General features: G+C 37.2%; 1 protein-coding gene across 1 annotated transcript; it reads left to right on the top strand.

Moving 5' to 3' along the window:
• The first annotated feature begins 11,358 nt into the window (after positions 1 to 11,358).
• On the top strand, positions 11,359 to 12,647 carry LOC117720171 (neuropeptide Y receptor type 6). Its single transcript, XM_034518641.2, has one exon. The coding sequence runs from the start codon at positions 11,532 to 11,534 to the stop codon at positions 12,645 to 12,647; it is 1,116 nt and encodes a 371-aa protein (XP_034374532.1). The 5' UTR covers positions 11,359 to 11,531.
• The last annotated feature ends 941 nt before the right edge of the window (positions 12,648 to 13,588 follow it).

Genomic DNA, 13,588 nt, shown 5'->3' with positions numbered 1-13,588 from the left:
GACGTTTTCAGGCAAATGGATAGAACTAGAAAAGATCATCCTGAGTGAGGTAACCCAGATCCAAAAGGACATGCATGATATGTACTCACTGATAAGTGGATATTAGCCAAAAAGTACAGAATACCCATGATACAACACACACATACCTTAAGAAGTTTAACAAGAAGGAGAGCCCAAGTGAAGATGCTTAAACCTCCCCCCTTAGAAGAAGGGAACAAATTAGTCATGGGAGGGAAAGGAAGGGAGAGGGAGGAAGACCCTAGGTAGGAGAGAAGGAGAGTGTAAAGGGAAAATGGGACAGGATCAGGTACAGGGGTGACAGAAGAAGAGTCCAGGGGGCCAGGGAATGAATATTCATATGCAGCTGCCAGGGGTGGGGGTTGGAGGAACCTTAGAAAGTCCCAGAGATCTAGAATATGAGAGGCTCCCAGGACTCAATGAGAATTACATTAGAGGAAATGCCCGAAACTGGGAAGATGAAACCTGAAGAGACCACCTCCAGTAGATAGACGGGACCTCCAGTGGAGGAATGGGGTCACCAATCCACCTTCAAAATTTTTGACCCAGAATTGTTCCAACCTAAAAGAAATGCGGGGACAAAAATAGAGCAGAAACTAAAGGAATGGCCAACCAGTGACCAGCCCAACTTGGGATCGATCTCATGAGCAGGCACCAAACCCTGACAGTATTACTGATGCCATGTTGTATATGCAGACAGGAGTGTAGCTCTACCATCAGTTGACTGAGACATATGTAGATGCTCACAGCCAACCATTGGACTAATGTCTGGGACCCCTATGAAAGAGTTGCGGGGAAAGACTGAAGCAACTGAAGGGGGTGGCAATCCCATAGGAATAGCAACAGTGTCAACTAACGGAACACCCTGATGGAGACTAAGCCACCAACCAAAGAGCATACATGGGCCGATCCATGGCCCCCAGCACACATGTAGCAGAGGACTGCTTTGTCTGGCCTCAGTGGGAGAGGGTGTGCCTAATCCTATAAAGATTTGATGCCCCAAGGAAAGGTGATGCCCCAGGGAACGGGATGTGTGAACACACTCTCAGAGTCAAAGGGAGAGGAGTGAATAACTCTGGGAGAGAGGACCAGGAGGGGGCAACATTTGGAATGTAAATAAATAAATAAACAAATAAATAAAACTTGTGAACAACAAAAAAGAAAGAAAGCTATTGTTGTAAACATTTTATCTCAATCAGGGGCTTCTACCACCACCCCTTTGATCACTCACCTCCTGGATAAAAGACACACAGCTTTTATTATTTGTAACAAGCCTTAGTCAATACTAGAGCTGGGCAGTTATCTACCCTCTATGCTATTATGTCTATTTTTTTCTGCCAATAACCCCACAATGACTTGCCATATTATTTCTGAGTTGCTCTTAACTCCAATGGTCATGGCCTCATGGCCATGATTTTCTGATTCTTATTACATGGTCTCTTCTCCTCTCTTTCTACCTTCCTCTCCCTCTCATAGATCTCCTCAGACCCCAAGCCCAGGAACCCAAGATTCTGCCTATCTCTCTTTTGCCAAGCTATTAGCTGTGGTGATCTTTATTCACCAATCAGGAATAACTTGGGGTGGGGGGCAAGGTTATATAGCATCGGTTGGGTACATGCAGACTCTCTCATCCCTGGTGGGGGTGGGCAATCAGTCCTTGGGAGCCAGTATTTAACATTACAATACAAACAGAAAACCAAACCTCAACAGAAAGCTGCTTGTTCTGCACTTTTTCTTTTCTCAGGTAATATTTATCCTTCTCTGGTCTCTAATGAGGTTGAAAACTACATCATTATATTCTTACAAGTTTCCTTGTTATCAGATACAGAAAAGAAAACTCACAAAATAGGTAGAAAGTTTATAAAGCCAAAAATGCCTAACTTGTTTAGGATGTAAAAAAAATGCTTTAGAGTTTAAGATGTTTTAAGGTTGATAAATGCAAGTTATGAGGTTAGAGCATACAAAAGCTTATATGATGATAGGAAATTATTTAGGTAATAAAAGTGATTTATGTATAGATCTTTAAACTCACGAAAGCAGGATAGAGAGTGGAGTACTTTCTCCAAGGTTGCAAAATGCAAATGGACTGAATATTCTAAATGTAATTCTCACCTGACAGTTCTACTAATTGTTCTTATTGTATATTGTTTATCAGTGTTCTCTAAAACTATTTCTTGGACTAAGAGGGGAAGGAAGATGTTGGGATCTTTTTTCACTTTGTGTGTAAGTATCTCTCTGTATTTTCAATTGTTAACTCTGTACTAGCAGAAAGATAAATACTGGCAGGATTGTGTTATTGTAATTTCTATGGCCCATCACTGTAGTTTTTTATTTTACAAATATTTGTCTTTCCTCACCTGTGTAAATTCAATCTAAAATGTGTCATAGCTTGTTTCTCTATTAATTGGTTATCATGAAGATCTAATGGCCAATAGCTGAAGCAGGAAATGGAGGGAAGAACTTATGGACAGAGAGAATGGTGCAGAAAAAAAGAGACACAGGAGATTCAGAGAACAGACACAGACTGCAACAGACTCAAAAGCTGCTAGGCGCATGGTGTGTTGTAGACTGGAAAATCAGGTAAAGTTTAAAAGGGCAGGAGACTGCACAAGCAAAAGGCCCACGCTTTGAACTATATTAAAAGCCTTCATGTTGTTATTTATACCTTGGTATGTCCACGAAAATCTTAGTCTACTGAGATTTCATCTTACCCAAGTCAGAAAAGCCCAGATCAATAAAGCAAATTCTAACTTGTGATGGTGAGGCTAGGAGGAAAGAAGAATACTTATTCATTGCTGGTGGAAGTACAAACTTACACAACCACTATGCAAATCAGTGTGAGAATTCCTCAAAAAGATGAAAATCAATCTATGGCAAGGTCTTGATATACCACTCTTGGACATATCCTCAAAGGACTAGATATCTTAATATAGAGGTACTTGCTCATCCAAGTTCATTGATCTCTATTAATGATAGCCAAAAATTAGAAACAACCTAGATGTCTGACACCTGAGGAATGGATAATAGAGATGTGGAACATATACACAATGAAATATTCACCTCTCCTATTGAGTCAAAATTAATGTCTCTCCTATTGAGTCAAAATTCAAGTCTTTGTCTTAAGGATAACTGAGTAGTTGCATTGTTCAGCTTCTCTGCTTCCACTGAACTAGAACTGATTCCATCTTCTTCCATATTCTCTAGCCAATTTGCTTAAAATCACCTTCTAATTCAAACAGTTTAGAGATGGTATACTCCCTGATTATGATAATTACTCGATACTAGCCATTAGTAAGCCCCTTTTACCAGGTAAATGATAGGTTCTCCTTTCCTGGGTATTAGCTATATCTAAGAAATTTCTTCCATTATTTCTATCTTGGTTTCTTCCCCTTCATTGTCCAACTATTCCCAAGATTTCTGAGTTCTAGGAGGGGCTCTACAACACAAATCTACCTTGAGCTTTCTTTGTAGTTCTTAAAGCTACAAAAAACAACCAGCAAATTCATCTCATCCTCCCTATTGCCTAGTTTACTCACTGTACATAAACATTCACAGAGAGAGAGAGAGAGAGAGAGAGATATGGGGGAGAGGGAGAGAGAGTAAGGGAGAGAGGCAGGATAAGCATTCACCTCAAAGAAACAAGAAAATAAGAGGTCATTTATTTCAGAGCCAAATTTGAGTACCAAGGCCCATAAAACATGCAGCTAGGTCATCCTGGTTTCATGTTTCTATGTGGAAGATGTCTCATGAAGTCTTTTAGTAGCACAACAAAAAATTCATAAATCAAGGCAAGTTTAAAATTCATTGATGGGTACATCAGAGAGCCAGCTACAAAAGGGGGTGTTTTGTTTTGTTTTGTTTTGTTTTGTTTTGTTTTGTTTTGTTTTAAATAAGTCTCAGATGCAATCTTACGATATTCTTAGCTTCTGGGTTAGTGGAAAAGAGTGGTCTTTTAAGTTAATAGATTACAAATGGTTGTTAATTATTAGTCACAGACAAGATCAGGTGCCTTCAGGGTGGTATGGCAGTAGACAATCATGGGGTTCCCAATGGAGGAGTGAGAGAGAAGACTGAAGGACTGAAAGAGTTTGCGGCCCCATGGGGAGAGCAACAATACCAGCCAATCAGAGCTCCCAGGGTCTAAACCACCAGCCTGGGAGCACATAGGCAGAGACCCATGGTCCTAGCAGTATAAACAGGGAAGAATGACATTGTCAGGCATAGGTGGATGAGGAAGTCCTTGGTCCAGTGAAGGTTGGACATCCCAGTGTGAGGGAGATCATGGGTGGGGAGGTGGGAGTGGGAGGGTGGGTGGGTGGGGGTATATCCTCACAGAAGCAGGAGAATGAGACATGGGATAGGGGATTCTGGGTGAGGGGGGAATGGGAAAAGGGGATTACATCCGAAATGTAAATAAAATAGCCAATAAAAAGATTTAAAATTAAAAAAAGAGATTGTCATTGATACGAATATGATTCTGTGATATATGACTATAGAAGAAAACTAAACTTGTTTTCTTATTATGCCTGAGATCTGTCTACCATATTTAAAAAAAAAAAAAAAAAAAAACATGTAAAATAGGGTTTTTATGCTAGCCCTGGGGAAAAATTCTTACACTTTCTCTAAATTGTTAATAAAGTACACAACCAAGAGACAATGTCATTCTGTATTACCATTAAAATGACTTTAATGACTTATGCACTTAAAAAACATTATTAGTCACAGGAAGTTAGCACTGACATAGAGGTGGGCAAAGGATTCAAGAAGCTAAAATTAACCCAACATAAGGTAACTAGGATGTGGATCTGCAACATTTCAACTTCTCCATATCACTGACGTTCCAGTCAATCAATCTGTCTTTCAGACACACCGTCTTTCCAAGAATTCTCATTGATAGTTTCACCTATCAACAAAGCACCCTATTTTGTGCACTAGTAGCCCACATATTATTTGTGAAGTGCTATAAGCTCCATAGTAGCTAAGAAGGCTCAATGTTAGGATCTGATGTAGATGAGACAGAGTCTTGGACAGAACACCAATCTTCAGAAAAGAATATCTGATAAAAAATTTTAAGAAAGAAATTTGTGAGTCATAAAAAATATTAGCCATCATAGTCCAGACCTGACTTATTTTTTCTTGTGCCCTCAGTATGTGACATAACATTTGCTTATGACATTTAATAGGACTACTAAACCTAGACTTAAAATAATAAATAGCACAGTTTGGCTTAATGGAGTGAACAAATAAAAGGGACATGAATTTAAATAACCAAAATTTGAATAAGGAATAGTCTCCTAACAATTTTTCAAGTACAAACCATTTTCAGTGGCTACTTTCATTTAGAGCAATAGACAGTCAATTGTTAGTTTCAAAGTGACATATAAAAATCACATTTCTATCTGGTATAGTGGTACACATCATCTGTAATATCAGTCTTTGGCAGGTGGAAGCAGGAGGTTCGTGATCCCAAGTCATCCTCAATCACATAATTCTAAGGCCAGCCAAGGCTACATGATGCTCAAAAACAAATCTTTTAATTTATCTTTTTCTAAGAAATTCACTATCAATTTCAATTCTTAAAACATTTTATTAGTTATAAATTATAACTAATATATAATATAGTTATATTATATAGGCACAATATAAATAACATTTGTCTATTGAGTTAAAAAATTTTTCTACAACTAGCTACTAATGTATACTAGTAATTTTCCAGAGACCTATAAGCTAACTTTTAGATTTTTTTACAAAGCTACTCTTGTTTGAAAAGTATCACAGTATGCCAGAGAATGCTATAGATTTTCACAATTCCCTTTTATCATCTCTGCAGATGGTAGAGAGTGGTATTGTGACATTTTCACATCTCTTAAGCAGCTGTAGCTAGGCTTCACTGCTGCCCAGGTCCTGACTCCTCCCTGCATGCTCCCCAGTGGCCTTCAGCACCCACTGGACCACAGAACTCCAACTTCTCTTCCTATATAATGACTTCAACTCCAGGAAATAGCTTCTGAAGTGAAGCTATGATAAGTACATCAGGACCGGAAAAAAAGTATTGGGACTTGGAGAGATGGTTATTGTGACATCGTTCTGTAAAGAAGTAATCTTTAAGAATAACAAGACTGAAGAAAGCAAGCATGTGGAAAATGAAAGAAGAGCAACAGACTGAAAATTTCTAACAGGTAAGAAATTTGGAAATAAACTTGTAAAAATAAATCTTGTAAATATGGTTTTCAGATATGCATTTTGCACTAAAATATTCTAATTTTAAAGTATGAGATCATTAAAAACTAGGATTCTTTTGTTTCCAAGTTTAATTGCACCAAAGGAATTTTTGTTTCTACAGTCTTAAAATAAAATCTTTAACTCTAGAATGTACCATAATAGGTAAACAATTGAGTTTTAATGGGCAAATAACCGTCCAGAATAAAAAGGTTTATATAATGTTAGTCAGACCAGTTACACTTTTTAATAAGGTTATGAAAGAATATGACATGTTTTTTGATACTTACTGTGGGTACTCACTGCAGATCTTTATTCTTAGGGATGTACAAGATTCTAGTTTTATTTGCTTCATGGAACTATTCATTTGACTGTTTTCTTAAAAACAAATTAAATGACTAAATATACAAAAAATATGCCTTGGTATATAATCTAGAATATACAATTCTAATTGATCATGAACAAGTCAGTGAATCATAGTTCATAAATAAAAAATTAAGGGTCAGTCCTAGTGAGAGCATGAGACAGTATAAAGATCAGGTTAAGACAGCCTACCTTGTCAGTACATGACTGCTTGGTGAATGAACTAATAAATGCGCAGTACTTTAAACCCATTAATTCTCTAACAACTAAAAATTCAATTTGCATTAACATGAGAATAGAATTTGAGATTCTTGCTCTTAGAAAATGAAAGAGAAAGTGTAAGTTCAGGAGTGTGTGTGTGTGTGTGTGTGTGTGTGTGTGTGTGTGTGTGTGAGAGATGTGCTACAGAATGTTCCTGCCAATTTTGAAAAACTAAGAATAGAAAACATAGAACATTTTAATGAGATGTATAACAAGAAGCAGCAGAAAATAGTGGCAAGCATGTCGAATTCTGAAGGCCAGGAGATTTGAGCTGTGTTCATGGTGATGTCTATCAAATGAGCACAGTACAGAAGAATTGCTTCCAAGCCAAAGAGTTTAGAGTTTCTTTATACTTCTCAATAGCTTAAAATATGTTTTTTTCTTTTCCTAAAATGCATCCAGAGTTAAAGAAGGAGGAAATAGAAATTAGAGAAGAACAGATGAACAGAAAATGAAGGTGTCAGTGATAAGAAAATAGAATAATCAAGAACAAATACATACAAAGTCTGTACCCTACTTCACCTTTCTTCTCTCCAATAGGGATTGTGTTAATAAAAATAGACAAATACAACATAACAAAAAAGACATCAAAATATGTAAATAAAATCTCATGGAAATTTTCATAGAGTAATTCTCTTATTTTGTTCATCTTAAAATATATAAACTCAAAAATATTTTTAGATAAATTTAACATGAAATTATTACACCACAATACATAAATAAAACACATAATACATACAAACATAATAAGATGCATAAATAAAGTCTCAAGGTAGACACTTCATAAGTAAGAGGTAATCAAATTGAAGGTTGGAGATTACCTACCTCTGTCATGTGCTACCCATAGATTTGACCAAAGGTCACTTGTTCATTTCAGACCTTACATCTCTAGCATTTCTACCAAGCAATTCAAGATGAACATTCCTAAAATAGAATTGTATCCTAAGAATTTTTTTATGAACTTCAGCTTAACATGACTTCATTTCCAGATAAGCAGGATTTGCAGACTGAAACTTCAGACTTACCAAGTATGTAAAGTGCAAAGTCCACAGTGGAATTTAAAGCCCATATTTAGGGATTTCCCTGCTAATCCTTGAGCTGTGCAGAGAGCATTTGGGTAATACAGCTCTGCATTCATCTCTGGGTCCCTCCCAGATGAAGTTCATTCAACACTTCTCTGACTTTTCTGAGCTCTAAGCCTCTCTTGGAATTTACAGACTGGAAGGCGATTTTTTTCCTTGAATAGTAATCGACATACGAAGAAGTAGGGAGGTTTCTTCACAGCCTTGCATGTGCTGTTGCTGGATGGAAAGTACCCTCATCCTCTGTGAACACATTAACAAGAAAGAACAAATAAAGGCTGCTGCTCTTTACTCCTCTCTCTTGCCCATCTACTAGGGACTCTGTAAAGTTCTATGCATTTTCACATCTGTAAAGAGAAAGTTGTTATCAGAGCTGTATTCCCAGAATTCATAGGAAGTGTGTTTTTATAACAGAGAGCAAAAACTGTAGAGAAAATCAGTTATACACACACACATACTGTGTGTGTGTGTGTGTGTGTGTGAGAGAGAGAGAGAGAGAGAGAGAGAGAGAGAGAGAGAGAGAGAGAGAACGAGAACTTTGGCTCCAGCTAATTTCATGGATTTTCTAAGACTTGATATTTCTGTAAATTAGACAGAACTAGAACATTCCCACCCCTTCCCACAAAAGCTCTGCCCAAGTGGCTGACAGAGTCAACAGTACAGTAATGAACACTGTTTGGCAGTTTATGAAATATTCTCAATAAACCATTTCATTGGCCATTATGAAATAATAAAGAAGCCATTTTTAAATTTAATTTGACTGATGAAGAAATGGAGTACTAGCCAGCAGCAGATACGTCCTCTGTGAGGAAGTCCCATGCCATGCTAGCACACCACACTGCATACACAGTTACTGCCCATCTCCTTTTCTTTCTTTTTCCCACCCAAGTGAATTTTGCTTGGTAGAAAGCCTTTAATTAGAAACCAAAGCTTTCTATTTCTCATCTGTAGCTCTGTTCTATGAAGTGACATAAAGAGCTTGAATATATTTTGAAACGTCCCTTCAGCCAATATCTGTGAATGCCAGGTCTGTAGAAATCCTGATGTTTTTAAACATGGCTATTTCTCCTTGTCACCACATCATTGACAAGTCCTTTTGGCTGTCTTTATAAAGTACACTGTGTTTATCAGTGGCTCCTATTCATCCACAGTGTTGTTATGGTATTCTTCATTGAGGTGTTTATTGTACAATCAAAAAGCATTCCTGAGGTGATTTCGTTGCAGTAACAATCTCCTAAGCTTTTGAACTCAGGGAAGAGCAAGCCAAAGTAATTTCACACTATAAAGAAAAGTTCATGCCCTCCCATTCCTGTTGCTCAGTCTCCTTTATCAGTGTTATTATGTTTCTTTCCCCATATTCCTAAAGAATAAACCAGTATGAAGAGGTTTTTTTCATCCCCCACTCTCTGCCCTCCTTCGATATATCCTCTTTAGGATAGAAATCTTACTATTGATTCTTTGTTCATTAAGTTTCTGATGTCTACTGATATAAATAATTCCACTGAATATTACCACTCCAAACCACTCTGAGCCATGGGTCCAGGGCTCTTTATCCACTGGACATTAGAAGAAATCTAGAGGAAGAATTAATGAAACATACTGTAAACAAAATTAATTCTAAATAGTAGGTGTCTATGCATTAATTACTTCTTTGATTCCCAAAAATCTGAATGAGATTCCAAACATTTACTAAATCCCAGAGAATGAAGACAATAAAAGAAGGTATACAGTAGTCCATAGCACCTGTGTTCTATAATTCTAGCTCCCATCTTAAAGACTTTAACCTAGCTCAGGTCAGTGGAAGGGAGAGTTTTTAACAGCACATACACTGAACACCTACTCTCTGCCATATGTTGGGGATGAGAGAATAGTTCAGTTGTACATTGTTACTTAATTCTCACAACTCAAGCAGGTAGGCATTATTTACACCCACTCTTCAGATAGGAATCTGGCTTAAATCATTTCCAGTAATGCTTTCATCAGATCTATCCAATCTACAGCCTGCAGACTACATACAAGTGGATGACGGTAGCTGTGAGAGTGTCATAACACTCATAAACATACTTTAAAAATTATAAGACTTTTGCAATTTTTTGTAACTTAATTATGTGGTTCTCAAGTATGAACTTTGTAGGAGACAGTTTTGTGTTCCGGTGTCAAAAATTTTGGGTACAACTGCTTGAAACCTGAATTAGTCCAATTCCATTATGCTGCTAGAAATACCATACATTAGATAGTTTATAAGCAACAAAAATTTATATAGTTTTGCTCACTAGTAAGCCCAAAATCAATGTGTCAGCAACTTCAGACATAGTAAGGACCACTGCCTGCTTCACAGGATGATGCTTTTGTAGAGGGGACAAGTACTAAGTCCTTACATGTAAAAGGGACAGAAGCCCCAGAATACATGATGGATGGATGCATAAATGCATAAGTGTACAGATCTTTGAAAGAGATGGGACATAATGTCATGTATGTGCTAAGTAATCACTCTACCACTAAGCTGCACTCAGAAGCAGTAATCCCCCTTCAAATGGCACTAATTCATAATTGGAAAGATTGCTTAGCCTGCTTATTCCCTAAAAGTGTCACCTCTTAATATTGTTACAGTGAATAAGAACCATGAGTTTTGGAGTGTACATAAGCACTCACATTTACAGATACAAATCCAAACATAACCTTCTTGCCCTCATAGTGCAATCTCTACCTTATTGATCTGCACAGTCTATTGTATGAAGAGTGTACATATTCATATGATTCCAAAAATAGGCAGAAATTAAAGAGGATATATATATATATATATATATATATATATATAGATATATATATATATATATATATATATATATATATATATATATATATATATATATATATATATATATATATATTGTACTGCATTGGATAGTTACCAGGATGTTGTCACATTCTTTTTTGCTGCTTCTGAAGCCTATTCTGATAGAATTAATACAATATCGAAAGAGAGAGAGAAGAGAGAGAGCAAGGTTAGAGATCTGCTTAACTCATGTCATCCTCTCAGAGTATTGTCCTATTTATAGAATTATCTACATTGTTAAGAATCATCTATATTGTTAAGATTTTGTGGGCTGGACATCTAGCTCTGTTGATAAAGTGCTTGCCTAACATGCATAAAGTCCTAGGTTCTGTTCGCAAGACTACATAAAACCTTATGTGGTGATGAATGTTTGGAATCCCAGTACTCAGCAAGTAGAGGTAAGGAGGATCAGAAGTTCAAGGACATCACTTTGTACATAGTGAGTCTGAGGAAAGCTGAGGATACATGTCTCTCTCTCTCTCTCTCTCTCTCTCTCTCTCTCTCTCTCTTTCTCTCTCTCAGAAATAAAAACATTATACTAATATTCTGGGTTCTGTTTGATTTTTAGGATCTCAAGAGCATGATGACATCATTTATGCATTTCAATCAGATACAGACAGAGATCAGAAACATTCAACTCATTGATTATATATTGAGAATTGCAGAGCCAGGATTCCCTCAAGAACCGATGGCCAAACATCTACTGATGATACACAGAAGCTTAGCAAATCTCTAATCAAATTATTGACATAATGGAAGTCCCCACAAACCAGCCAACAACTAATAAAACCAGTGGCAAGAGCAACAACTCTGCATTTTTCTACTTTGAATCCTGTCAACCCCCTTTCCTAGCCATACTCTTGTTACTCATAGCATATACTGTGGTCCTAATCATGGGCATTTTTGGAAACCTCTTTCTCATCATCATCATCTTTAAGAAACAGAGAGAAGCTCAAAATGTTACTAACATACTGATTGCCAATCTGTCCCTCTCTGACATCTTGGTGTGTGTCATGTGCATCCCTTTTACAGTCATCTACACTCTAATGGACCACTGGGTATTTGGGAACACTATGTGTAAACTCACGTCCTATGTGCAAAGTGTCTCTGTCTCTGTGTCCATATTCTCCCTTGTATTGATTGCTATTGAACGATATCAGCTGATTGTGAACCCCCGTGGCTGGAAACCCAGGGTATCTCATGCCTATTGGGGCATCATCTTGATTTGGCTCATTTCTCTGACATTGTCTATTCCCTTATTTCTGTCCTACCACCTCACCAACGAGCCCTTTCATAATCTCTCTCTCCCTGCTGATATCTACACCCACCAGGTAGCCTGTGTGGAGATTTGGCCTTCTAAATTGAACCAACTCCTCTTTTCCACATCATTATTTATGCTTCAGTACTTTGTCCCCCTGGGTTTCATTCTTATCTGCTACCTGAAGATTGTTATCTGCCTCCGAAAAAGAACTAGGCAGGTGGACAGAAGGAGGGAAAACAGGAGCCGTCTCAATGAGAACAAGAGGGTAAATGTGATGTTGATTTCCATCGTCGTGACTTTTGGAGCCTGCTGGTTGCCCTTGAACATCTTCAATGTCATCTTTGACTGGTATCATGAGATGCTGATGAGCTGCCACCACGACCTGGTATTTGTCGTTTGCCACTTGGTTGCTATGGTTTCTACGTGCATAAACCCTCTGTTTTATGGCTTTCTCAACAAAAATTTCCAGAAGGACCTAATGATGCTTATTCACCACTGTTGTTGTGTTGAGCCTCAGGAAAAATATGAAAATATTGCCATGTCCACTGTACACACAGATGAATCTAAGGGATCACTAAAAGTGGCTCACATACCAATAGGCATATAGAAACCAGTAAGCAAAAGCAAAGTCCTAATATGAAAGAAGGAGAAGGAATAGTATGGAATAGGGCAAGGTGCATGGGACGCCAGAGTTAACTATATAATATCTTTGTTTTAAGTTAAGCATGTTTATTCCATTCATCCAGAGAACACACAGAGATTTATCTCTACCCTTTCTTCTTTCCCTTTGGAAGAATAATAACTCAAAAACCTAGCCACCATTACCAAGGTAGAGAGCAAAAATGAGAAAGCATACAAGGACAGCAGAGATGTCTGTGGTACAAAGTTCCTGTTATTTCCTGGAATAGCTACAAAGTTCTTAGTTGTGCTACAGGCAGGAAAAATCCATGCTATGCCTCCTCTGCATCAAAGCGATTCAACTTTCACATGTGCAACTATAACTTGAAACCACATAACTATTCAATTAATATTAGATAAATCAGAAAGCATAGTACCATAATTTATTAGTTAATTATATCTGGATTGCAATTGAAAGCTTGTTTTAACATTTATACTGAACATTATAGTTATAATTAATTTTTCTGTCCTAATCAGATCCTGAAGTTGTAATAACATTCCATTTCTTTTACTAACAATACTATCAAGACTGGCTATAGATTCAATAGCACTCCAATTATGACCAAGATCATTTTAACTAATGAATGTTCTGTATCGATACAGATTTCATTACAAAATTGCCTTTTATCCTGATGTCTTTATGTATATTAAGTAGAGGCGCATTATAACTTTGTAAACTGGGAGATTATTATCAACAGTGGCATTATAATTAACTCCAGCACTCCAGAAAATTATCATCTATCTCATTACTTAAACATTAGTCAATAATATTCACTAAATAAGACCATCAGCTGGCTTATTTACAGCAAGATAATTGACCTTTTGTTTCAACAGCTGTTAGCTCGGAGACTTCTACTAATCACACAAGCT

This window comes from Arvicanthis niloticus, chromosome 14 (genome assembly GCF_011762505.2).
Source record: "Arvicanthis niloticus isolate mArvNil1 chromosome 14, mArvNil1.pat.X, whole genome shotgun sequence".
Classification (NCBI taxonomy): Eukaryota; Metazoa; Chordata; class Mammalia; order Rodentia; family Muridae; genus Arvicanthis; species Arvicanthis niloticus.
Note: the sequence above shows the minus strand (reverse complement) of the source record. Positions and strands in the feature narration are given on the sequence as shown.